The sequence below is a fragment of the Fulmarus glacialis genome, unplaced genomic scaffold (assembly GCF_000690835.1).
Source record: "Fulmarus glacialis isolate BGI_N327 unplaced genomic scaffold, ASM69083v1 scaffold17613, whole genome shotgun sequence".
In the NCBI taxonomy this organism is placed as follows: domain Eukaryota; kingdom Metazoa; phylum Chordata; class Aves; order Procellariiformes; family Procellariidae; genus Fulmarus; species Fulmarus glacialis.
This window is the reverse complement of record NW_009205040.1, coordinates 25,889-52,793: the sequence shown is the minus strand read 5'-3', so window position 1 is coordinate 52,793 and position 26,905 is coordinate 25,889. Positions and strand designations below refer to the sequence as shown.

The window sequence follows — 26,905 nt, the reverse complement described above, 5'->3', positions numbered from 1 at the left end:
CTTTCTGAAAGAATACTCTGTATTTAAGGAATTATTCAATTTAAAAACCCAAGATAATGCAAATTATGTAGTTATAAAAGGACAATCATGATGGTTGGCAGTTTTAAGGACCGGATAGTTTTGAAAATTTTAAACAGCTTAAAAGAATGTGTGTCTTTGAAGATACTGCCTTCAAATGCATTCCAAAACCTATTTCTGTAAATATGGAGAACTATAATTCCCTCAGCATAGTACATGAATTTAGCAGGGAAGCCAATTTAACAAGCATCTCTAACTGATAGTCTGAACTGCAGAACTTGAACACAAAACGTGTATTTTTGTACTTAGTACAAGAAGTACTCAGTGAATGAAACTGCAACGGTTACTCTGTGGGTAAAAACTATTTACTTTCTAGACTCAGTGGTTCTCTGACATCTTCTGTACAGTTGTGCTCCACAGGTCATGCACGTGTACTATCCACACTGTTTTTTTTTTACAGCCGTCTGGTAGTGAAAGAAATTATACCATATGCTGCTGTCTCAATGTCACAGCCCTTTAAATAAATGGCCATCCTTTTTAGTCTTAAAAGGGGATTTTTAGCAAACAAAAGAAAAACAAGGCCAACACAGCTCAGACGACAATAGCAACAAATCTAGGTCAAAGGCAAGTGACCCTAGAGCTACTCTGGGCATATGGACATCTCTGTCCTTTTCAGGGGCAAACTCTTACTCTGCTCCCCATTACCCTTTGGCTGACTTACCGTAGAGGAAATTGTCCTCATTTGGCCTTTCAGCTGCTTCCTTCCGTTTTCCAAACCCTGAACATTTTTTGCCGGCAAAGCTAATCAACTCATTTTTCTAGCACCCTTAAAATGCTTCTATGTACCATCAGCACCCTGCGTCCTGGATACTCTCATGAATCTTTCTCTTGAGCATCTGGATGGAAGGAATCCAAACTACTCAATTCCTTTTCCATCAGAAAACAAGAATTCTGAAAGGGCAAGTTATGAAATCTATCTGCATACAACACACCTGAAAGAACCACCATGAGTACAAGGTAACTTCTTTAGTTACCTATATATTTGGATTCTGCCTGCAGTAATACGAAGTATTTATAATCAGCAGGTACCACGCTATAAGCATTTTGCTATGTGTAATAACTGCAAAACCACTCTAATGCATGATCTTCATGATAGCAACATTTAATCAGCTGTAAACCTGTGAATGAGGACTAAGCATGTGCTATCTATACATTTCTAGATCAGAATTCTATTAAGAGAACTCGTGAGGCAGCATGAGGACCCCTGTCACTGAAAACCTCCAGTATGGGTATGAGAACGAATAGGCTTCCTGACAAATCCGTCATCTACTTCCATAGTTCCTGGACAAAAACTGCTCTCCCATTTTGTTCCACTCTCAGATGTGCAAGCAGATCTCAGCCAATGCAAACACCAGGTTTTCTTTGCGTCCATGAAGTTTAGCATCACTTTGGAATGCGTAGGGTTCTGAGAGATAAACGTTAGTAAACACGTCCACTTCATGAAAGGCTGAGAAAAGCCATAATGTGGTATTGCTGTCCAAACATCATCTTGTAGCACATAAAAATGCCCCTTCTGCCTATAGAGTGAGCAAGACAACCATCATTCAACTACTGAAGGAATAAACTTTAAAAATATAAAGACAAAATTGTAATGACTAGAGATACACCTTTTGTATTAAAAAAAAACTAGCAATCATTTGATGGACAACTTTTCCAAAATGCTACATCATAACCCATACCACCTGAGTGTTTAGACAATTTCTTCTACATTCTTCACTCACATGCAAGGTCTCACTGTCTTTTGCCACAGAATCCTCAATGAAAGAACTGTTGCGATGCATTGCTACAAGATCAACCACTACTAAAATATTTATCCACATGATTTCACTTCTGTGTTTAAAAGAGATTAAAGAGCACCAGGACATCTGTCCAGAAGATCTGTCCCCATTTGCTCTCCCCCTTGAGATTCTCACTACAGAAGTCCAAACAAAATATGGAAGTTTAAGAAATTTTTATAAAAATGGTTAAGAATACTGATCTTTGCTCTACAACAAGCGTTAAAGCAGCACAGGTCACATCTGCTTTTATTACTGCAGCTTTAAAATATGGTGATAAAAATTGTGTCAACATAGTGAAGGCATATGAAATTATCCTTTAGGGCAGAATGTATATCTAAGATTTGAGGAAGAAGTAATATAAAAAAACCAAAATTTAAATTATTCCTTTTCAGTGAGATGCCTCAGACTTCAATTCTTTCTGGAAGAAAAGTATCAAAAGTGCAATCTTTTTACCTTACACTATGGAAGTGATTAAGACCTGCACCCCATGAGGTAGCATAATATAAAAGTTCTTCTATACAGGATTGGAAAACATGGGGAGGGGTAAGGCAGGGATCTGAAATAATGGTACTCTTTCTTCATAATTTCAAAAACTTATTTAACTTTTATTATAGAACTCTGACTAAGGAAAAAAAATGCCGAAGTAATTTAGTTTTGTTTTTTTATAAAGAAATTGAAATATTTTCCATATAGTCAATTCTCCAGTTCAAAATAACAAAATAATCAACTGCAGAAGGTTTCCTACCATAAGTTATGTTGTACTTCACATTTCTACATTTTGAGTCTTTCTGGAATTAACAGAGATAAATGTTTTAAAAAAGAATAGTCTGAATCCCACATGCTGGCCAGCTGGATTTTGTTAGTGTTTGATCATACTAGAATTCTACTATGCTTCCATTTTAATTATGTTTTCAGTTCTTCTCTTCATGAATGTTTATGATACAAAACAACACAAATAGGAACTAGTGATTGTTCTTACTGGGATACTCTGTGGGGAAGCACCATAGTACATCAGCCTCTTGCACTATGTGCTGACACTTAGCTCTGGAAAGGGTGGAGTATCTACTGAGACACTTCCTGATAACAAAAATAACACAATGTCATTAATCCCTTCAGATTCAGAGGTTATAAACATTAAAAGTTATTCTTACTAATTACAATAGTTAGTAATTATTTAATGACACAAAAAAGACGTTTCAGGAAAAGGTGAGCTACCATGTAGTCACATTTACTCAACTTTTTTCTTCCATGCATTGCTCCCTTTTAAACTCTGAGAAAAAAAGATTTTTTTTTTTTCCCCTTACATACAGCATTACATTACAACTCTCCTACCTACAGCTTATCTTAAGGGAATTTTCATACAAGTCGTGGTAAGGCATCCCTGCTTCCCATCGAGAATCTGCAGTGCTGGCAGACTGCATAGTCGCTTGCTAACACAAGCAGAGTGATCGTAAGTGGAAGAAACCGAGGAACGTGAATGAGGGTTAAAGTGAGTGGCACTCACCAGCTTCTTTTCTTATGTCGGGTAAAAGGAGACTAGATTTCTTTCAAGGAAAAACTACAAATAAACTGGTCAACAAAATTGAACATTTCAAGGGTGAAAACTAGTTAACTGCTAGAGAATGAAGGTAATCAGCTTCCATCCAAGGAACTTTCATATCAAAACGCTGAGGACCACACTTGCGTGAGCACCCACCACTGCTCCTCCGTGCTACAGGAGATACGGCTGACACAGGTCTGCTTCTGGAAAACCAATGCTGCAGAGCAGAAGGCCGAAATACTCTTCGAAATTAAATGTCAAAGAAAGTGTAACTCAATCAGTGTGTGCTCCCCAAGTAGTTTAAGCAAACCCTTGTAACCAGAATAACAGCAAAGTCAGGCACAAACATTGCTGGGGGGAAAAAAGAAAAAAAAAAGATAACAAGAGACAGAAAGAAAGGTAAAAGCAGTAAACATAAATAAATAAATAGAGGGGGCTTTTTTTTTTAATTTTGTTTCTGGAAAAATAACTCCCTTGCCATGACAATACATCTTAAAGATCCTTGAAAGCCCACTCCGTAGGAAGTCAAAGCAATTGGCTGGCAGTGAAAGATACTCCAGGTCAGATAAAGGGGCTCAACTTCTCATAAAATTTTAGAGGCTTATTATCTGCTATTCTTCAAGAAGCTACCAAAATAAAATACTGTAACTAATAAGTACTATCAGGCATCTTAAAACTTTATTATAACAACCTCTCAGCAGTGTGACTGTAGCTGTTATAAAGTCCTCATAATTTAGTCCAGACACTGAAAATAAAAACACTTGGATTAAGGAAAGATTTTTCCCCTCTGACAAAAGAACAAAGAAAGCTCTACTACAAGTACTCAAACTATTTTCCAACACAGGACTGAAGTAGTTTGGTTTCAGCATTCAAAATGCATTCTCTAATTTTAAACAGATTTTAAAGTAGTTCTACAATTTTTCTACTAATTACTGTGTTTAATATGGACATATGGCAACAGACTCTACTACTCTTGAACAGGGCATTTTCACTAGTGACACTGTTCATTCCACTGTAGATAAGGGTCTGTCACAATTTTATTATAAGCACCTATTCTAGGATGCATATAACTCAACAACAAAAATATAATCAAGGTTGAAACATGGCATGCAAGGTTTCAGCCCAGAAGCAATCCTTAGTTATTATGTTTTGAATCAAAACTTACAAGAGAAGTATGCTATTTTTCCTTTTGAACTCTTAAATTGCAGAATAAACACAACATACTTTTGCTATATTATCCTTGTAAGCCTCTTTAAAGTAAGTTCTAAATACAATCCAAATAATTAAAAATAACTCATTAATTAGAGACCGAGAGCAGTGCAAATTAAACAAGCGTTGTAGTACCCTGAACATCAATTTGTATTTGCCCATTTCTGCTACTTGATAAATGTATTTTGTCATGTAAGATTTTAAAGAAAAGGTCTTAGAGTGACAAAATCAGTTTCACTGTGTCAAAATCCCATTTGTAAGTGAATAGAGATGATTGAACACAAATACCTTAGGCCAACAACTACAGAGATTATATTTTGGAACCAGCATGTGCATAATTGGATCAGATAAACACTAACATTTTACAGATTCTGAGCGGCACCTCTTGTCACCATGGACAGTATGGGAAGTGATAAGCTACTCGTCCTTCTTATGTCTAACCGATTAACATAAACATGTTGCACCCAGAAGAATGGTTCCCGATCTGAATTTAAGCTTGATGATTGCTGAGTGTGTGTTAGACCTGATGAAGATTTCACGTCCTTAAAAGCATGACCATTTTTCCCTACTTATACCAGTTGGTCTAAAGGAAAGATACTATTTTTCCCAGCCAACTCTGCTTCTTTTATAACCTTAAGCTGTCATGGCTACAGCAGCACAACTCTTGGATTAAGTACGAAGATTTATGAAAATTTTGTGCAGAACAGCCTTGTATCACCAATACTATTCAGGCTGTAGTGTCATGTTAAAAAGCATTTGGAAATTACATTAGCAATGGCAGACCCACCTCCTACCTCTCATTTTTCCCTGCTTACATAACCCTTTTTTAGGACCATGGTAGGAGGCAGATGAAGAAAGAGATTCTTTCTCTGAAAGCAACAGAAAAGCAACAATAAAAAAAAACAGAAGAATTTTTTTTTTAAAGTCCTTTTTATATAGAGGAAAGCTTTTTTAACAAATTTATTCACTGCAATAATAAACAGCAGTTGTGGATTCCATGCACATCAGGACTATTTTCTAATAACCAAACTTTGTAAGAATATGTACTAATTTCGTACACTCAGAAAAAACAGAAAATTGTTCTCAGTCTCCAAAAGCAGTAGCACAGGCAGCAGGTGAAACGCCTTGCAGACAGCAACTGAGATCCAGTGCTCACAACATACCAGAGGCAGCAGCTGCCAGCACCACATCTGTATAGAGCGGAGATGAGATGAACTGCCCCGGCCCTGCTCTGAAGGAGAGGCTTACCCCAAGCAGCAGGAGGAGGTACTGGCTACCTCTATTGAACATGTACTTCATGAGCTCCTCCTTTCATAGAATCATAGAATCATTAAGTTTGGAAAAGACCTCTAAGATCATCAAGTCCAACCGTCAACCCAACACCACCATGCCCACTAAACCATGTCCCTAAGCGCCTCATCTACACGTCTTTTAAACACCTCCAGGGGTGGGGACTCAACCACTTCCCTGGGCAGCCTGTTCCAAGGCCTGACCACTCTTCCAGTGAAGAAGTTTTTCCGAATGCCCAGTCTAAACCTCCCCTGGTGCAACTTGAGGCCATTTCCTCCCGTCCTATCGCTGGTTTCCTGCTAGCCCCCAGACATTACCCAACACAGGAGCAAAAGCAGCTTTAGGCTTCCTTCAGCCATGCAGCGTTGCTGGAGCTAGAAGTCGGTGGCCGTAGCCCAAGGAAGCAGCCTGCCGGACCGCAGCGCTGCTGGGCACCTACTTGGAGGGAGCCGCCACTGCGTCCTCCCCTGCAGCGTGCTCACGAAGGGGCAGCACCAATTAAGCCTAAAGTATGCATTAGTTACAAAGAACAGGAGATTTTCTGCAATATGACATGATGACAAAAGTAGGATTACAGATATTTTCAGTAAAAATACTGGTGAACATTCATGCAAAGGGAATTTGTTACGCAGGCACCATAGTGTCTTTTGGAAGTTGAGTATCTTGGCCGCAGAAATGCTGAAAGTGATTAAACAATAACATGAATTAACTTCTTGCTAAATCATAACTGTTTGATGTGTCCTACTGGTAAACTTCTTTAAATGTACTAGTATAACTCAAAGGATCCAAGATCTTTCCCTTTTCATCCTAATTAAGGGAAGGGGCAAAACCTCTGATTTCAGGCTGGAAAAAGTTTGGTTTACAGTAGAAGTGCTTCAAAACAAAAATACATCACTGGAAGAATGAAATATTCCTTAAATATGAATAATCAATTGTGCTTTACTCTAAAGTAGTACGTTATCAATTAAATATAGTAGAATCAAAATGAAAAAATGTTCATGTGGTCTGTCAAAGCAAAGTTTCTCAGAATAAACAATTTTTCAATATATTCACTTGCCTATTAAAAGACTAGCATTTCATAGTTCTTCAGTGTAATGCACAACCAAAACGTGCTAGAAGTATCGTTCCTTCCAATCAAACATTTACCCTTCGCCACCGGTGAAAGGCAACAAGATCTCTTTACAACATCTCGTCTTTTTCAATAAATTTTGCATGAAAACATGTTACCCAAGCACAAAGTTGCCTGCTGTCACATTGGAAGTATGATAAATGTTTAATGAAAACAACACCACACAGCTTGGTGTCAGACAACAGCTATCACACAGTCCTGCTTTGATCTGAACAGACACTTAAAAGGAGTTCTGAGCGCGCTTTGCACCACAGAACTCTATAACCTATATGCAAATAGGAGAAAATTACCATAAATGACTTCCTACTGCATAGCGTGGAAAGAGGTGAGAAAAAAAAACCTGACAAGCTCCAGGAGTGTCTGACTGCTGTCAAACTCTGAGAAGTCCAATATTCCCAATTTACTTCTAATGGCTTCTGCCAAGCACCGCGAAGCTCATCAACAGGCATTTATCACCCAAGTACCGTCAGCAGAACCTGCTGGGACGCTGCCAGGGCTGAGCACAGAAAACAAAACTCTGCAAGTGCTTTGGTTAAATGCCGCTGAAAAAGGTCCCCTAGACAGAGGGACCTCAGCAAATATTTAAAAACCTAACATACGGAATTAAAAGGAAAAATGAAGACTGTATTTGAAAAAATAACTCTTCAGCTCTGTAATATCTGTCAAAATATTTAAGGAGCTGTGAAACCATTAATGCACAAATGTATCAATAGCCTTATCAGGTATCAGAAATTAAAATGGTGGTCGGGTTTGATTAATGGCACAACACTTCTTTTTTCATAACAACTGAGAAGCTGCTCTTAATTTATTCCATTAAAAATTGTCAAAAACACTTTAAAAAGTAATCCAAAATTCCACTACTAAGAAAGCTAGGGTGAAACCCATAAATCTAGTAAAAGTTATTTAAAGCTAACAAGTTTTTAGTAGGTTTTTTCCCCCCACTTCAACAATGAACAACGATCCTTATGAAAAGCATGTCTCAGAATGCCAGAACTTGCATGTTTTTAAGCTATTCAAGACTTTAAACATCAAATTCAACAGCACACACATACAGGTCAATGAAAACATGTATGCAAGTTGTTTTAAACCAAGTGAATTAAAAAAAAGCATAAATAAAAGATGAATGTAATGCTTTGATTAGCAAAAAATTTAGTGGAAAAAATATTGCAGTGGTATAATTACATGTTCAAGTAAATCAGTACTATAAAACAATTTGGTTTTGAAGACTTTGACATCTGAAGACTACTAGCATGCAAAAGTTGCTGGTCTAAACGCGGGATCTGGGGGTGGAAGGAACACCCTTAGTGACTGAGCTTTCACAGCAGCCTGCAAGCCATGATTTGCAGTCATCAGGTCCACCTTGTGGAACGTGACAGAAGTATGTCGCGCAACGACCACACAGCACACCCCATCCACCGCCAAAAACCCAGCCTCAGCTCTCCCTGTGAACGACGTGGCCATTTTAACAAAGCCTCGAGGCATTTGATGACAAGTTTCGTACGTCACTTTGATCTAGTCCTCAAGTCATGATTTAACAGAACTACGTACCATTATTTTTAGAAATACTAAAAATGTACCTATTTCCCAGATTTAATACCACCTTAGAAGAATACACGTTAAGAACAGTTACTTATGTTGATACCTTTAAAGTACTACAGAAAATATCTCATTGCATATATAAGACAAAACTGCAGTGCTAATACGCTTGTCAAATAAGCCACCTTACAACATTTAGAAAAAACACCTCACAATCTATAATGCATTTTTACAAGGTCACTAACGTCCAAGACCCGGGCTATAGTCTAGCTAATACTGTATTAGCAATTCATACACCATACAATAAAGAACAAAGCTTTCAAACTGGACCGCTGTATTAAGCTTTGAAGCCAGAGAAACATGGGAGGGGAAGAAGGGTTGCTCTATTTCATTACAAGCAAATAATTGCTGCCTTCCAGTGAACATGATTTATTACCTCTTAAAACAAGTCACAAATGAAGGAAAAAGAAGGAAACAAAATGTGTGTCAGGAAGTCTAAAAGACAGTGGTAAGGAAACATCCCATAGGTGCCATACATGCATAAAATAAAAATTACATTCTGGGACTGGCTGGAAGCCTGCTTTAGTCTTATCTAAGGGGACGCCAGAATAAAAACCATACATATACATCACATTTGCATGTCAGAAAAAGCAAGCTAAGATTGTTTCATCTTAGGGGGGCAATGGTACATGAGCCTAAGGCACCTGGAGACCCCACCAGAAAGGATCAGAAGGAGCTGAAGCTTGAACCTCTTCCAACCACAGTCTTGAACCACAGAGCTCAAGTAATATTGGCGCTGTTTTAACAGGAGAAAGCTGTTTTGCTTACCTGTAACTTACCTTTTCTAAATACAGTACTTTCAATAAATTAGCATTTGATCGATAATCCAGACTGTATCTAGCACCTTGTTTTCCTATTTTGCTGGGACAGAATCTTTTTCAATAGGAAGAAAGGATTCTGTAATAAAACCCCCACTGTCATTAGTTCAAATCTTATTTTTAAGCGTATGTTTCTTTCTAGAAATTAGTGCAATTCAGCTTTACCAAACAACCAACAAGGTTTTGGGGTTTTTTAAATTTTTTTTTTTTTTTAAATCAGATTCATAGGACAAAGTACATCATTATACTTCCAGGAGGACTATCATTAGTTTTCCCATAATCAATCAAAACCACACAGCAAGGGCCTACTATGAGAACAGCAACTCCCTTCTGGATAAGTCATTGGAAATTAAACCCAACCTGTCCCATTCCTTTGATGCAGAGACAAGGCTCTTCCCTTTCTATTCAGTGACCTTTCCTGATCGATGCTCTCCATTTTTCTGTTTTAGCCCAGAGTGCATACTCTCGCATAAGATTCGTTTTTGCAAGGGAAAAAAATGAAACCAAGAGAAGAAAAACAGGAAATGGGACAGCCAAATGTAGGACCTGATAAACTACTTTGGCGGAACAAAGAACACTAAGGTTTTGCTTTTTTCAAATAAACAAAAATTTAATAAAAGAAAATCACTAGACTAAAACTTGTTGGTAAGAACTAGACACCAGATGTCGACTACGCATTATAAAGTTTTGCGGAGTTAACAAAATTATAATGCATCACAAAATGTATGTTGGTCCTTATTTCATCAATTCCTTTTTATTTATAACACTTCATAATATATCAATAGATACAGTGTGTTCTGTAAAAATTACAAAGGTGTGGTAACACCTCGATATAGCACTTGTCAGTTAAACTTTCATGAGAACAGGACAGCCAGCCATGTGCGTGCTAATTACAAAGTATGAGCACTGGTAGAGTTCTAGTATATAGTAACGGTCCAAGGCAATAATGGGCACAACATCACTACTGCAGTCCTGGGTCATAACTAGAGAACAATATTGTTACTACAAACAGAGAAATATGATTTGGAACTTGGCCTGGGAGACTGGATGAATAGAAAAGGCTGCAAGGCCAAGTGAGTGCTTTTACTTTGGAAATGCTGGCAACAGTTATTCAGAAAAAGCCATACCATCTATTGATTTCATTTTTTTTATATCCTTCCAGGCAATAAAGCTCTTTCACCCATGTACTGCAACAGAAATACAAAACAAAAAAAAGGGGGAACACAGTTCGAACAACTACTATGAGATTAGGAGACCAAAGCAGCAAAAGCAAACTGGTTAGTTCAGGTTACGCAAAATGGAAGGAAAGTAAGTAGTACTGCAGCCGTTGAATATGAACTAGTTAAGAACATTTCTTGCTACCTGCTTGTCGTCAGCTTTATTTTGAAAAGAGTTTTCACTGGAAATGAAATAATTCTGATAATCTGAAAGACAGATCATTTTTTTGTTTATGAATATTTAGGGTGTGCTGCTGGGACGCTTTCTGAATTTGCGTTGCTTTACCTTTTAAGTGACTACAAAACTATTTCAAAGCTTGATAGACTGCTCTTAAGGCCAGGTTTTTTCACCAAGTACTGTCAGATGCTGTAAATGAGCTTCCCAACCCAAATTCAAAGCAGCTGTTACCACAATCTCCCTCCGTAATGGCTGAACAAATAGTACATCCCTTAAAACATTTCAGATTGTAAGAACATAAGAGTTCAGCCGTTTTGCTACGACTGTAATGCAGCCTGTCTCCATGAAACAGCTGACACTTCGCCAATACTCAAGAAGTTCAGTGCTCAACCTTAAAGAATCTTCACTGAAATGGAGAATGCCAAAGGACGACAACCGAATTACTATGGCAAAATTTTTTTACTCTTGAAATCTCTCTTGAGATGTTTACTGTAAAGACAAGATCTACTTTGAAGAACCTAAAGTTGCCCTGATTTAAAAACCAAACACAAGCCTTTTCCCCTCATATCTACAAACATATAAAACCCAAGCGCAGAAAAGAAAATTATCTTCAGAGTTTATATGAGCCACAAACAAATGAAACCATTTGCTCCTTAATTAGTGCAAAAGTTGCATTTTGATTCTCCACTTTAGAGGAACAGTCAAGTCCCAAATATATGACTACTTACATCAGATAACCTGCCGTGCTGACAAACTGAAATGCCTTCTTTTATACAAAGTAAAACTATGAAGTCAACTAGCACATGATAATTTATATTCCATCTTCTCACAATCTGGCTTTAGGATGATCTTCATCATAACTTTAAAGTAGCTATTTTCAATAAATACATTCCAAACATACATGAATTTAAACCGAAAACTAGATCTGGCCCGTGATGTGTCTTGGAGTACCTGTAAGGATCTATTCCAAATACAGAGGTCAGAGGACTATTTTTTTCCCTCTACAGATCCCCTGCTGTTAGAATTTCTAGAAAGACTCTGTAAAATAATTACTTTCAGTGCTGATCTAAACACTAGATCTAGAAATTCATTCACCTGAAGAGTCATCCACAACAGATTCTTCTCAATATTTCACATCCACATGTACACCTGACAGTCATTTTTTGGTGTCCATTTAGACTTCCTCATACTTCAGAGAAAAAAAAAAAATGTGAACAAGTTGAAAAACCAGCACCATCACTGTGTTAGTTCCAGCAGAATATGCCAGGAGGAAAAATAAAATACTTTTTTTTTTCTTGTCCAAACTGGATCCAACTTAAAACAAGAAAAAACACAGGAGGCATCACCTATCTCTGTTTACTGTCTCTCCGATCAAGACAGCTGACAGAGCAAATCGTTTTAGTGCTTTAGTCTACTCCAGCATCAAGTCAATTGGGTGAGCAGTGACATTCCAGCCAAGGCAGCGAACCGTTGTGCTGCAGCAGACCGGCAACAGTCGCAGAATCTGCTAAGACACTCGGCTGCAGAGGCAAGCTATAACAAGACTTATAATTCTAACCATACCCACAAGAGGACATCTGACATCACTACAAGACAAAAATCCTAAATTATAACATGTACCCTCAAAAAATATCAGCAAAACCAACTTACTACCTTCTGTTGACCACAGACAACTACAAAAGGCCTTACAGTTACTGGAAAACAAAAAAATTCTATCTTGGTGCTTTCCTCAGAAACGAGCATCAAGACAGAACAAATGAACGATCGAATCTCCCTGCTGCTGCAGAAAACAAAGAAAAAAATGCCAGAAGCCAGTAGACTTACACAGGCAAAAGGTTCACTCACTTTGCGTTGTACCATCCTCCTTCCTATACATCTATAAAGTAAGGACAGGTAAGCTTCCTTGGCCAAGGACGTCTTTTCCTTCCCATACTTTTCATCCAAAAAGAAAATAAATACATAAATAAATGATACAGAGGAAGAAAGCTGAGAGCTTGGGAGGCTTGAGGAAGCCTCATACAGAAGTACAACTATAAAACATCTTTCTTGGCCTCATTTTCCTGGAGCACACACAAGGCAAAGAGAAACTACACTAACCCTCTTTGTTCCTACACGTACGCATTTAGGAAGGAAAACTGCAGGTTCCCAATTCACTCTCACTGGGCTCCATAACAGGATATTCCATTGACACATAATTGTGCAGTAATTGCAAATAGCAATTGCACCAAAGAGCTCTGTCTTCTCTGTGTTTTCAAACATGTTGCTTTGTAAAGCCTTTAACAAACAATAATGCGATACTGATACAGTCTCAATCTTCAGAATGACAAATAACTGTAAAGGGAAAAAGCTGTACAGATATACTTTGATCACTATTTGATTAAACTGAAAAACATGTCGTCCCCCCTCAGAAAAGTTTATGAAGCACAGATTATATCAACATTATCCTAGGTACATTTCATTTTGTAGTCTAATAATGCTCCAAGTAAGAAATCCCTGTACAAAGCCTATCAGTCAGTACCTGAGCTCAGAGGAAAATGGACTGATGTCATAAAATATTTCTATTATCAATTTGTACTCTTTGTCCTAACTACCTTGGAAATGACCCAAACAGGGCATTTTGTTTTGAAAATTTAGCATAAGCAATTTTGTAAGTTATCAAAATATAAAGGTAAATTGCTTGCTTCCAAAAAAATTCTGGGCACTTCTGTGTTCTTCCTACAGCTATCTGATATTGATCCTTGTTATAAAAGGACATAAAGCCGGGCAGTATGCTAATAGAGCACTGCTATATACTCCAGCATGATTTAAGACGTGCTTCTACACGAAGTCCAGAAAATCTCTCACATTAGGTGCTCAGTATGAATTCTTTCCCTACTCTTCTATTTCAATTAAAAAAAAAACAATTTTGGCTGGAACATCCCAGCTCCTCCTCAAGTCTTCTAGAAGTATCAAAATATACTTGAACTTCAGGTAAATGGGTAAAAGGCATCTTTTTTATGATGGTTCTGTTTATATTAAATGCTACTGATTGCTCAAAACATCCACAACAAGAAGAGACGAATATCCCACGTTTTAGTAAAATGAGGAAGTATCCCTTAAAACGAGTGGAAGACGCCACTCAAAGTATTGCAAATAAGAAAAAAAACATGCAAATAGCTAATCTTGAATATTTACATAATCAATGCTATAACCATGGGCAAGTAGGTAATGATATCTGAGAGACTAAATAACTAATATCATCAAGCCATAAAACCAGGGAGGTAATTGGGAGATACCTCCATGAACTTGGGTGGAGGATGCCACTCTAGAAATTCCCATTTAGCGTTTCAGTGGGAATCCACCAAAGAGAAATTCATGAAGTGACACACCAGTGTCTTCCTTTTTGAAACCAATCACATAAACAGGGAAAAGATAAACATCACAGTAAAGGTTGCATGAGATCAAGGTGTATAAAGCAGAGGTAATTACATAAATTGCCTTTTCTGAAATCTGTACAAACAAGATCAAGTCGTTTCAAGCAGAAATTAGGTTGACAGCAGGTTTTGAAAGGCAGTCCGTCATTCACCCATAGCAAGTGCTTCTGCTGAAACTGTACTTTGAGCCACAAATGAAGCCCAATAGGAACTTCTGACAACGTAGGGCGGGGGGGGTGGTGAACAGTGAAAACCATCTTGTCGTAGGAAATAGTCTTTGTGCTTTCCAACACTCCTCATTTTTTCCTTAAATTGCGGTTATTATGTATTGGAAAAATATTTATATTAATCAATTGAAGAAAGCTATTTAACATATTTGCAAATCAAGGGGAAAAAAAGAATTGTAAATCAAACCATCATTTAGTTTGAAATGTTGTCACGTTCCAGAATTTTAAAATACTAAGAATCACACTATTCAAAGATTTTAAATAATTTCCACTTAGTTTATATATCACGTACTATAAAGCAAACTGATTACAAAAAAGTAAAACGACACTAAATTGTTCCCTGATTTTATTACAGTTATATTGTTTGTCATTTCACTTACCCATGCTTCGTGCCATATATCTCCTTTTCTTTTCCTTTGCCCTTCTCTTTTATTTTTTCTTTCTCTCTGCCTTTACGCCGCTCTCTTTCACGAGACCCGCTATGAGTTCTCCTATGAGTGGATCTTTCACTACTTCGACTATAAGAACGTTGACGAGGTCTTGATCGTGATCTACACAAAATCCATAGTATTAAAATTTAGCAGTCATACATTTTTCACTGTATGTTAGATATGTTATATAGTCCAACTATTTTAAACACACTTTCAAAGATTTTAATACTTTTAAACAAAAACCTGAGAGTTTATCAAAAGAAAAGTGAAAAAAGAAAGCATTGCTTCTACTCTGAAGGAAGAATGCAAAATAAATTAAACCACACTACGTAATATTCACCCATTAACAAAGTAACCTGGTACTACCAAAGTAATCTTTGGAGCTATTGGAGAAGGAAAGGAAGGAAATTTTTTCTTGAACATTAAACTTTAAATTCTTAAGTTCTGATCAATTTAGCTCAGCAAATAATCAAAGAATTTACAGTTGCTACTAAGTGTTGTATTTACATATTAAATACAGTAGTAGTAATAACAATCCTATGATTCTGTGTTCCAACAAAACCCAGAAAAAACCAGAAGTGACATGTCCAACCCCCCATCTTTAGCCTGCAGAGCTGACACTTGCACGCAGCTTCTTAATATCAAATTCAGATTTGAAACACACTTTGCAGAAGACCTATAAATAGGCCAACCCTACAGGCCCAATAATGCAAGAAACTGCGTACAGGTGCAAGGGTTTGTGCACATATTTGGTTCTTGGCTACAAACTCCTACGTGGCTATAGGATACTCTGTTCTCAATCATGTTATCCATTCCTCTGTAATAAATGTATGTTGTTACTGATATACTTGAATGAAAAAAGATCAAGAAGTACTACAATATGACTGTTTCTATATGTACCCAAAAAACCGCTTTTCATTATTCCCAAATTTCTTTTAGATGATCTTCTAAATTTTAATTTATAATTTATCATGGATCAATACATCTTTTCTATGGTACAATGAGCTATAGACAATGAATATTTAGGAAAACAGCAGTTCAAGTTTGCATTAGTTTCTATTACATCTTGATAAAAGTTCTGATGGCACCTCATTGAAAAGTTTCATTAAGTACTGAGAGAGTTGGGGGGGAAGGGCATTTTTTAAAACAGTATAAAAAATTAATTTAGCACCTCTTGGAATGCAAAACTCCAAAGGCCTTTAAAAGCAAAATCATATACAAAAGATCACTCAATTTAAAAGGCAACAACTGTTTAATAAAACTCAACAATAGAATAAGCAAAAGAAAATACTACATCCAGATGAAGCTATAAATTACATTTAGGAAGAATGTTGTTATTGAGTCTGGAATTTGTCCAGCATACTGGGGTTAACATACCTGTTCTTGCCATCGAGGCTTTCAGACTAGCACCAGAGGTCAGAACCTCAGTTTTACATTTCATTCAGCAGCTGGCATCTCTTGCAACACAGTACCTCCTATTGTCGGTCACACTATTAGCGCTAATACAATAGATCGAATTACCACTTAAGTGGCATATTATGAACTATAGAGCATTTTCTGTCTCAAAATGGATTTTTATTATGTCATCACACATTAAGAAGCATCCATCCATTCTTTAGTCCTCAGGTAGAGGAAGTTTTGACCTAAAAGAGTATTCTGGATATTAGATCTATTTTTTGGTTGGCACACAGACACTGGTTTTACGAGCATCATGATGAGGCAGGCACAGATTTACAGACCACTGCCCTACGGACATTTACTATTCAAAGGTAACCTTGATTTCTGAGAACTCTACAGGTAAGATGCAAAGTCAGAAACAGTAAAAAAACCAAACGAAACAAACAAACAAAAAGCCCTGTAGCAACACAAATCACCTTCATTTGATGCAAGGCTTCTCCTTACTTTAGGGCATAGTCCTTCAAACAGAAATAACTGAGGAATCTAAAATATTTATTGCTAGAGAGCTTATTTTCTCAACTCAAATTTGAACTTGATTTCACATCTACCTTTCACAGGTGCAAAAACAGCAAATTCAGTTCAGATTAGCTGGATGCTCAAATCTTAGATTTCTGTTTGTTCACGTGTCTAAGTAGAACAAATGGCAGGTACAATTTATATACAGAAAAACAGCTTTTAAAAACTAAAAGTACACTTGTTGCATCAAATTTGTAATAATGTACTTATAACAGCATTGACAAACTGATAAACATCTTGTTTACAGAAGCTGTCACTGTTCTTCCATTTGCAATCTTTTGCACCCATAAAATTCATTAGCCTAGAGTGATCCCTAATCATTGTTTATCCTTTGGGTTTCACAATTACAGAAAATAGCCGATATAGCTTGTGTTCCCTTTCCCAGTCACGCAGGTGAGGCAGGCAGATGACTATCAACGGGATATTACAGTGAAGATCTTAACAAAAATGTTAAGTTCTACTCCACACAAGCCATCTCTGCAGGACACATTAGTTCAGTCAATCCTTCAGTTATCAGAGCAGTTGATCTGGGCTGTAGATCAGCCCAGAGCACAGATGCAGACAATCCAGAATTGGCTTCATGCAGAGACAAATTCAGTTTGGTCAGACTTGTTAGCTCAGATAACAAGTTAGCACATGTGGAAGGGTCTTCAGGGCAGTTCAGGTGTCAAGTCCAGCTGCCTTCGTGGGCTGCAGACCCAAACTGACTGCGATGCCCTATTTTAGGGGATCTATAGAGGGAACAGTGCAGAAAAAAAGTTGCAAAGTGGATCTAGTGTATTCTGCTGCACCTGAATCAACCTGCAGAGTCTCTCCTATACATTGTCTCCGGTAGCTAAGATGTACCCAGGGTTTATTTGCTCGGTACAGGACAGAGCAGGCAAGACAGGAGTACTGAGGGATAGAAACAAGCACATCCTAACACAGCCTCTTGATGTAGCACCAGGTAAACACCAGCCACACTGACCTGTGATGGATCCGCACAGAGACATAGCCTGACCTCCTCCAAAGATGAATTTTCCTGGGGTTTCCATCATTGTACAAAGTTCTTTGCAAATATTTAATTTTTCATTGTTTTCCCTTAACGCTGCAGAGCTACAGCCCTCCCAAATAAAACGAACTCTGCCTGCTAAGTTCATTTTATTTATTTATACTGATTGCAAACAGTATTTATAAAGCACAGATAAAACAACACAACTCCAGAAATACAGAAAGATACCCAGTCATGAATAGGGGTGAATTAAATAAGGAAAACTGAGGCAAAGAAAGAAGGAACAGTCTAACATTAATGCTCCTTTCAGTTCCTGAATGCTAGTGAAACTTAGATTCTGTTAATCATTTTTAAACTGGGGTAACTACTGTGTTTCCAATGTTGTACAGCAATGAATATTTTTGGAAAAGCTTATCTTGTATTAATCTTTCTCCTTTACAATCTATCTAAAGTCATAGTAATGGAGGACTATTAGAAAAACCACTAGGCAACCACAACACACAGTTTTATTAATAAATTTAAGCTGAATCTCAACTCTTTTTAAGTCTTCTGCTAGCCTGAAAAAAATCTTAGGGACTTCTCACACAAGTAGAGGCATGAAAATTTTAAAATATATTTGCTCAACTATCTAAGTAACAGCTTAGTTTATTATGAGTTAAGACGCATTATGCAGTTTTACCACATTTTGATGAAACAAAGGAAACACAGAGACTAAATACTTTAAGATAACAGACATAAGATAGCAAAAATAACAAACTTTGCAGTATAATTCTCTAGAACAATTTCATCTTACATGATAAAATAAGTTCTGCCAGCAATACTTCTAAAACTGAACCGGAATTAACAGGAAGCCAGCAATAAACCATATAAGAACTGCTGAGCTTAAGCAGGTAAGAACACAATCTTCTTGATCTCTGCTAGTCTGTGCGCTCTTAAGACAGCTCTCAGTTTCTATGAAGTGCCATAGGAAATGATGATTAGCTATGATGGAAGCAAAAGCCACAATTATACTGATATACTGAGTGAATGCTGCGTCACTTCTAGAATGCATAAAACCGTACCTCACTAGGCTATGAAAATGCACAAGCACTGAAATGTATACGGACTCTGCAGTGCAAGTCTCATAGGGACAAGTGGGAACTGCAAAACACTTAGGAAAATAAAAAGGTAATGGGTTTTGCCTACAAACAGGTTTCCCCTGCATTCATCAAAAAACAAAATATGAGCTAAGGCTTCTTCCTCCCCAAACTGAAAAGCTTAAGGAAGAGATGGACCAAAAGAATAAGCAAAAAAGAGACTCACTTTATCTTTTAAAAAAGGCGTAAGATGGAATCTTAAGGGGGAAAAAAAGTCAAGTATTTTAAACATGAGAACAAAAATGAGATTATTGATGCAATAAAGTTAAGAAAAATAAATGAAGCTAAAGAGATTAGATTCCTAGCAAGAAGGAAGTGAAAGGTACGCAACACCATATACTAAGAGGCCAAAAATAGGTATTCAGAAAGCAAAGAAATTATATAAAAACATTAAAAAAATACAAAGAAGGAAAAGCACAGTTTCCCACAAAGTATGCAAAAGGATGTGCTGTGTTTGTATACAGGCAGATGTTACTACTCTTCCTGGGATTTTATTTATTGGCAAGTACTCCCAAAACGAACTGCCACTTAAATTTTCCCTCCTACATGCAACTGTTCTAAGACTTCAATATGTAAAACCTGCCTAATTTCCTCCAGCTCTGAGGGAAGCTCCAATCTCTCTTACATCCCAGGCTAATTAAACCCACCTGTTAATACCATTCAAGACTAGTTTTGCAACACCAAACACAAGCTTCAATGAACCAGGTGACAAGAGGACTACTCAATGAAGAAGCCATGATTCCCCATTTAGCTTGGTCTTGTCTGAAACCACTGGCTAACTGTAAGTGACTGCACGAACAGATACCATCCTGCAGACATCAGGACAGAATTAAGACAACATTTAAAAGCAAGTCTGGAATATTGTAAGCTTCAAGTCTTTGACTTTGCAATCCAAATAGCTTTCGCTACTTAATTTCCATGCTGTTTTCTCCCCCCGCCTCTTCCTTTTAAAGGAAGAGGAAACATTCAGTCTCTAACGTCCACTGCAGAATTTGAACAATGAAACCTCAGAAATGTAGATCGTGCTTTGACAACTTCAGGTAAGGCTACTGGTCTTTCTCTAGTACACCAAGGCTGCAGGTAATTAAAAAATTAAGATCAAGACCAACATGAAAAATGATGCTTCGTATTACTTAAAATACATCCAGTATTTAGTAGTGTCATGCCCCAGCAGCACAGGCTGGGTTCACGGGGTAGAGCCTCTCGGTAACAGCAGATGAGCAAGGGCTGACCTCAAACTGGAGGGCCGTTACCTGCACCTTCACAGTGCCAGGCTTAGGCATGACGGAAAGCTCCACTTAATGCCACAAACTTCATTTTACAGTATGTTACCATTTTAATAAGATAGCTGTCTTTATTCTTTGCCTACAAGCCCAAAATCCTGAAGTATTTGTTTTAAGAACTCTTTATGCAAACTTCCATAAGGCCTATATTAAATCCAAAATAGGCTCTTGACAGTGGAAGATAATTTCATAAAGTGAAAATTAAAGTATACTGAATTTGCTACTCAGTGGTACATTTCCATTTGTAGCATGAACAAATTCACCTGTATGTTACTATGAATTACTATTAAAATACCTTGCAATATATACAAAACAGGAAATAAAGATACAACTTTGTGAAATGGAGCTGCCAAGAATTCATCAGTAAACAAGAATGAAAGTCCACAGATCAAGCAGAGAATAAAGATTTTTTTATTTTATTATGTTGAAAAATAAAACCAATCCAAATTATTCATATTAAAGCAAGTCCCAAAGTGTTCAAATTATAGAACTACTGGAGGGAAAAAAAAAATAAATCAAGCTGGAGAGTAGACTGCACACCCCCTTCCCCCCAAACCAACACACACAAAACACCCACCCACCATGCCAAAGGTTAAGTCATTTAGTCAAGTTCAAAGATCTTCAAAGAGTTCTTAGATCCAGATAAGCCCATATGTTACCAAAATTCTGTGAAAAGCTATTACTTTCCAATCTGCTTTTCATGTCTAAGTTACAGAACACACAGATGCTTGGCATCACTCAGTATCCCTAAATTCTCACACCAGATAATCAAGGCTAACCAATAACTTTCCTATCTAAAATCCTAAGAAACGTCTTTATTCCATCAACACTTAGTCCACTTGTAAAAATTGAAAGTATCCATAAAAGCCCATTCAGTTACTGCACAATAAGTGTTAATTTGCTAATTTCTTCACAGGTAATCAATTAAAATGTAAAATATTGGATAAAATTAGTTGCACTAAATTTAACAGCTGCTCCATAAGCATAATTAGTTTCACAAGGGCCATATGTATTCTGAACAGAGACAGAGTTGAAACAAATAAGCAGATTTTAAAACAAGTTTGAGGAAATCTGCATTTAATTAGCAGGTGGGCACTACAACTGCATAATGTTTTTATACATTTATATTTATGAAGTGACAGAAGATCTAAAGGCTTTTTAAAATGGCGTTTATTGTTTGAATGGGAACTGTTTTGCTGCATGCTAAAGTGATTTAAATCCTTATAGCTCTGCTTTGAAAAAATCATAAATGGTGAAAGAAAACATGTGGAAAACTGTAAAACTAGAAAGAATTTGCGACAAAAAGCAGATACACATACCATAACCAAAAGGAAACTACACTTAATTAAATGTACACTACATCTGGAATATCAGCCTAATAAAACGTGAAACTATTAATTTTCATTGTTCTAAAGGAAATGAGGTCAGTGTCGCTTAGTATTTCCCCAATTATATTGCACTAAAGCATTGAACTATATCTTATAGGTATAATCTAATCTTTTCAAACCACTACAATTTGAAAACAGTCACCGAGACAGACTTTTTTAAACGGAAAGAGGAATTAGAGCACAAAAACAAGACGGCTCAAACAAAAGAAAACAAGTAAAGTGAAGGTGAAGGTAAGTTTTTGAAAAAATAAGCTATTTTGTTGGCAAACAGCAACCACCACTCAAATGAAAGTTTCTGAGATGTCAAGTTCTTCCCTGGCATTCTTCTAAGTATCTCTCAGCCGATACAATTCTTACTAGATTATTATTAGCTCAATAGCCACAAACAAAACCCAACAAATTCATGCCTCTTTAACACTTCAGCAATAAATCAAAAGTCTGGGAAAGAACAATGAAACACAACTGCATTGCATCAAACCGGGATATTCATATTGGTAATAAAGACCTAGTGCAAACGCACAACCAATTGCAGCAAAATGACATGTTCTCTTTCAAACCATATTAAGGAAAAGTTTCTTGTTTAACTCAACTTCACTAGCAAGAAAAAAAACATGGTACAAGTTGTTGGGGAAGGTAAAATAATCTCAAGCATCAATTGCAGTTGTTCAGAGTGTGGAAATTACTAATGCTATACTTTTTTTTTTCATGCAAATAATGCTACCTCCATAAAACATTTCAGGTCACTATTAGTTTGCAACTTTAAAATGCATGCATTTGAGGAAGTTAAATACAGATAATATGTATGAGAATATGGTTTGTTTATTTATTGTTAAATAAAAGGTGACTGAAAATGAAACTAGACAGAAGCAGAGAGTTGGCTTTTAAGTCTGAAATGAGACTGGTACTAAAAGGTAAAAGAAGTTGCTTCAAGCCAGCAGTTTAGACAGTTGGTAAGTGACAAAATAGAAGGGTATTAAAGATAGTGACAGTATCACCCATAGTGCCAGAGAAATGCAAGATGAAATATAAACAGTAACGGGGACAATGAAGAACACAGTTTGCAGAACTGAGACAGTGGATTCAACAGATACAAGCATCAACTTAGTTCAGTAATAAACAATTCTCCACCTATAAATTACATTAATTACATAATCAAACATTTGAGGAAACAACACTCAAAATTCCAGTAAGCTGGAAAAGTAAGTAAAAAAAAAAAAAGAGTAAGTAGTTACTGAAAACTTGGCATGAACAGTACATCAGTGCAGCCAGACAGAAAAGACACTACTTTGAGTCTTGTTTAAGCAAGCAGTCCTTTGTTACAAATCTAGTTCTCCAGACTACAACCTTCTGGTCTACCTCTTCTCACTTCCAAGGAAGATTAAAGTGCCTTCTTTGCCACAACACCTTGACTATCCTACAAAGAGTCTCCTTACAATAGCTGGAAGGCTCTAGATCCAGTGCCACAGCGGCAGCGTGTCTCCGGGTCAGCATGCCCATATCACCACAAAGGTGTTGGAAAACCTACAGGAGATCAACGACCGGGTGAAAAGAATTTACTCCAGAAATACATAAAGTTTACTTAAACTGAGCTTTTGTGTCAGCAGTCCTTTGCTCAGACACTTGCTTCTCATGGAGTTTGGGCAGAATTCCTTGCCTAAGGAATGAGTGATAGAAGAGAAGCTGACTACGACCCTACCAGCTGCAGGAGCACTTCAACAAAAGCCTTCACGGAAAACTAAAACCATAAAACAGACTTTGCTAAATATTATCTGAAAACCAGAAATATAAATCATAAATTAAACATCTGCTATTCAAGCATGGAGATAAACCATTTCTTTTTGTTGATGTGCTTTTATAAAATGCCTAACAAAGCTAGTTACACTAACCTGTACATAATTATAACTTGCTCCTTCATCAAATGGCTCACCTGAGGAGCATTTCCTTGCATGCAGAAGTGTGATCTGCCTGAGAAGGCCAGATGCACATTACAGATATGTATGGAAGTACGTAAACTAACTGCAGTGTTATTGGATACACATTATTTTTGCATTCGGCATAGAAAACTATATATGCCATTTTTCAACAGGCTTTTTTATGCAGAGGCAGGATTGTGGGAGCAGCTGTGGCCAAAGGAAGTGTAATGAAGTGCGCTGGCTGGGATTTGGGAAGGGAGAACAGCTGTGTGAACAGCTCTCACTGATCTACTGGAATTGTGAACTGCTCCACTCCATTAGTGATGGCAGGAGGGGATCCTCCCTGCACTGTATTCCTTTAGCTTACACAGCGGTCACTAATGGCCCTAGATATAACTGGTCCAAAGGAGCTGAGGCTCTTTGGCCTCGTCTTCATTGGGGGGAAACGTTGCATCATTCATTTCCCTTGTTAATCTGTATGAAGATTCTGAACTGCTTCTCTTTGCTAAGATTTCACCTCAAATTAGGACCGTCAGCTTAAGAACACATCTATTTTTACATGAAATTAATTTCTTTCACATCTTGTCTTAGAGATTGTCTCAAAACAGGACTTTTTTCTAACCCTACATTCATGTAGCCATCTCATGACTGATAAGTAAAAGCTAGAATTTAATTCTAATAATCTTTGGGTTATAAAATAATAAAGAAATGGGATTTAGTACACCATCCTGGCTGCTAAATAAACTAAGAAAAAAGCCACCCCTCCAATTCCCCATCATTTCTCATTCAAAGCAGTTCTAGCAGTCTTGAAATTCTAGACTTCAAGGGCATAAAAACACATACACCAACACAAATGTAGGCAATACCCAGCTGCACATATACTATATATAAACTTCCATATAAAACCAAAGTTAAGGTTGGTAAGAGCAGTAATTATTATTCCAGTAACCTGTTAGCAACGACAACAAAAAAAGCTTGCATCAGTTGAGAATATCCAGCTTGTTTTCTGCTCATACAACAGTTTAAAAGCTACTCAACCTCAAGGTGAGGCAAAACAGTTGTTAGTCTGCAACACAAAGATACCAGCAAGAAGGATTCCTTCCTCTCCTAACCGAGTTCCAGAACTGCCACTGCTTAGGTTGAAGAAAAAGCAACCAGAAAAAATGGGCTGTATGAAGCTTCTGTTCCTTTAGATTGTCTAATCCTGCAGAAAAGACATTTTGTATCTTTTTTACATTCTTTTCAAAAAAAATAATGGGAAAAGTTGAATTCTGTATGAATGAATAAGGTAACATTCTATTAGCAAGTAAATTCATCATGCTTTATAATTAATTTATACATACACATGCAGTTATTCTATTCTTGATACAGCTGGAATCTATTTTAAAAAGCAAGGGTCCAGCTTACCTTCAGGACTCTCAATAAATACACCAAACTCTTTGTTTCTACATCATGCAGGCACTAGTGACTCTGCATCTGCTATGACAGGAAGATCTGGATGTATCACACAGCAATGAAAAAAGGTCAAATTCATTATCCAAGTTGAATCGCTATCCAGGTAATTATTTGTTGTAAATTTGACAACACCTCCGATACTATGTCAAAAAGTTAAGGAACATAAATGAGAGGTTTCAAGGTTGAATTTTTCACTTCCCTGGTGCCTCTGAGAAGTTCAAATTAGTTACAGGTAAGTGCTACTCTTCTGTCTCTCTTTGACAAGACCACTGTTTTATTTTTTGTGATTGTAAAACATCTAAGATCGAGGCCCCAATCATGGTTCGAGCTTTAAGATGCTATAATACTTATGTATACTTACATCCACAAAGAGATATTAGGCAGCTGAATGAAATTACCTAAACAGATGCTTGAAATCAACTTACACCACGGAACACTAACTGTTTTCATAAACTGAAAAAAAACCCAAAACCCAAACCCCAGCCCAGAGCATTACAGCACCATCGTTGTCAACATGAGGCACTCAACCCACTTAGAAGTACCAGCATGGACCCAAAACTGAACCAACAGAAAAAAACATCTCAACATTTCTCTTTCTTCATTCTTCAACACTGCAGCAACTTGCAGGACCATTTAAAAGGCTCAACAACTGCTTAAAGACAAGATTAAAGCATATACTTGTCCTTAGAAGCAAATACCTAATTTAAAAGACTGGAACTATTGAGAGAAATTCGATTCACATGATAAACAGAGGTCTCAAATGACACTTTGGAAATAATACTCAGATGAAAAGCTGTGTGTCTACTTGCACTTGACTGGTAACAAATGAAACCATTACTCTCTGCTCACAATTAAGAAAAATGGAAACTTTTTTCTTTAATTCAGTGATAACCAGACATTTTAGGTTTAAATTTTATGAGATGTAAAAAGTTTGAGGTATTCCACCTACACTTTTTACCACATTAGGTTTATGAAGCATATAGAAAGACTTTTAGAATACCATCTTGTTTTCCCAAAATAAAAAGTCTTAACATATTTAATGAAAATAGCCGTAACTTTACTATAGGCTCAAGTCTCTGAAAATTCAGTCATAAAAGGGCTTTAGAAACTCCTAAAGTGCACACACAAAAAAAGCAAAAGCATATCACGCCATACTGTCAAAATCTTTTGAAGACACAACATAAACAGTTTGTATATTTTATTACTATTTTTCAGTACAGATTCCATAAATGCAAAGATAATTTTCTAATTTACATGCAAGTCAGATGCATCGTACTTTAATATTTTACAAACACAGAGTAGATAGAGGAAAGCATGGTCTTTTTTTAATATTCGCCTGGATGAATACTGAAGCTTATTTGCTGGAGACTGATGAAGAATACATAGCTGACAGGCTTGTCAGACACAAAATCTACTTTACTGGAAGTTATCACCTATAACCCTGTTGCGTCTTTCCCAAACCCCAACTCTAATAACTAATTAAAAACTCCAAGGAAGGGGTGGGAAAGAAACTCTGAAAATTTCACTTAGTATTCTAAAGAAAAAGTGTTTTCATCATAGAACCTGCAACTGTTACACAAAATATTGTAAAATAAAACATACCAAAAAGCAAAACAACAAAATCTGAATTGTTTTAAAAAAATACATAAAGCAACAAAACTACTTGATTATTATACTTCAAAATGTATTATGACTGTTCTGATCAATTGATGATACGGATCACAAACTACTTGATATATAGTCCCATTTAAATGGGACTATAATGATCAATTAAATGATCAATTAAATGCCATTTCTACATACCTATGCCTTTGTTTAAAAGATTCTTGGTTTTACTATGGAATTCTCTTCTAAGCTTTGT

The 26,905-nt window shown here is 36.8% G+C and overlaps 1 protein-coding gene across 1 annotated transcript in view; it reads right to left on the bottom strand.

Annotated features, from left to right (window-relative positions):
• Window positions 1–1,285: 1,285 nt before the first annotated feature.
• LOC104074932 (serine/Arginine-related protein 53-like) overlaps window positions 1,286–26,905 on the bottom strand; it is a 44,883-nt gene continuing 19,263 nt past the window's right edge. The window contains exons 4-6 of the mRNA XM_009575240.1: window positions 14,854–15,024; window positions 1,800–1,908; window positions 1,286–1,483 (exon numbers count right to left, since the gene is read on the bottom strand). Coding sequence (XP_009573535.1) covers window positions 1,286–1,483; window positions 1,800–1,908; window positions 14,854–15,024 — 478 coding nt within the window. The remainder of the gene's footprint in view (window positions 1,484–1,799; window positions 1,909–14,853; window positions 15,025–26,905) is intronic.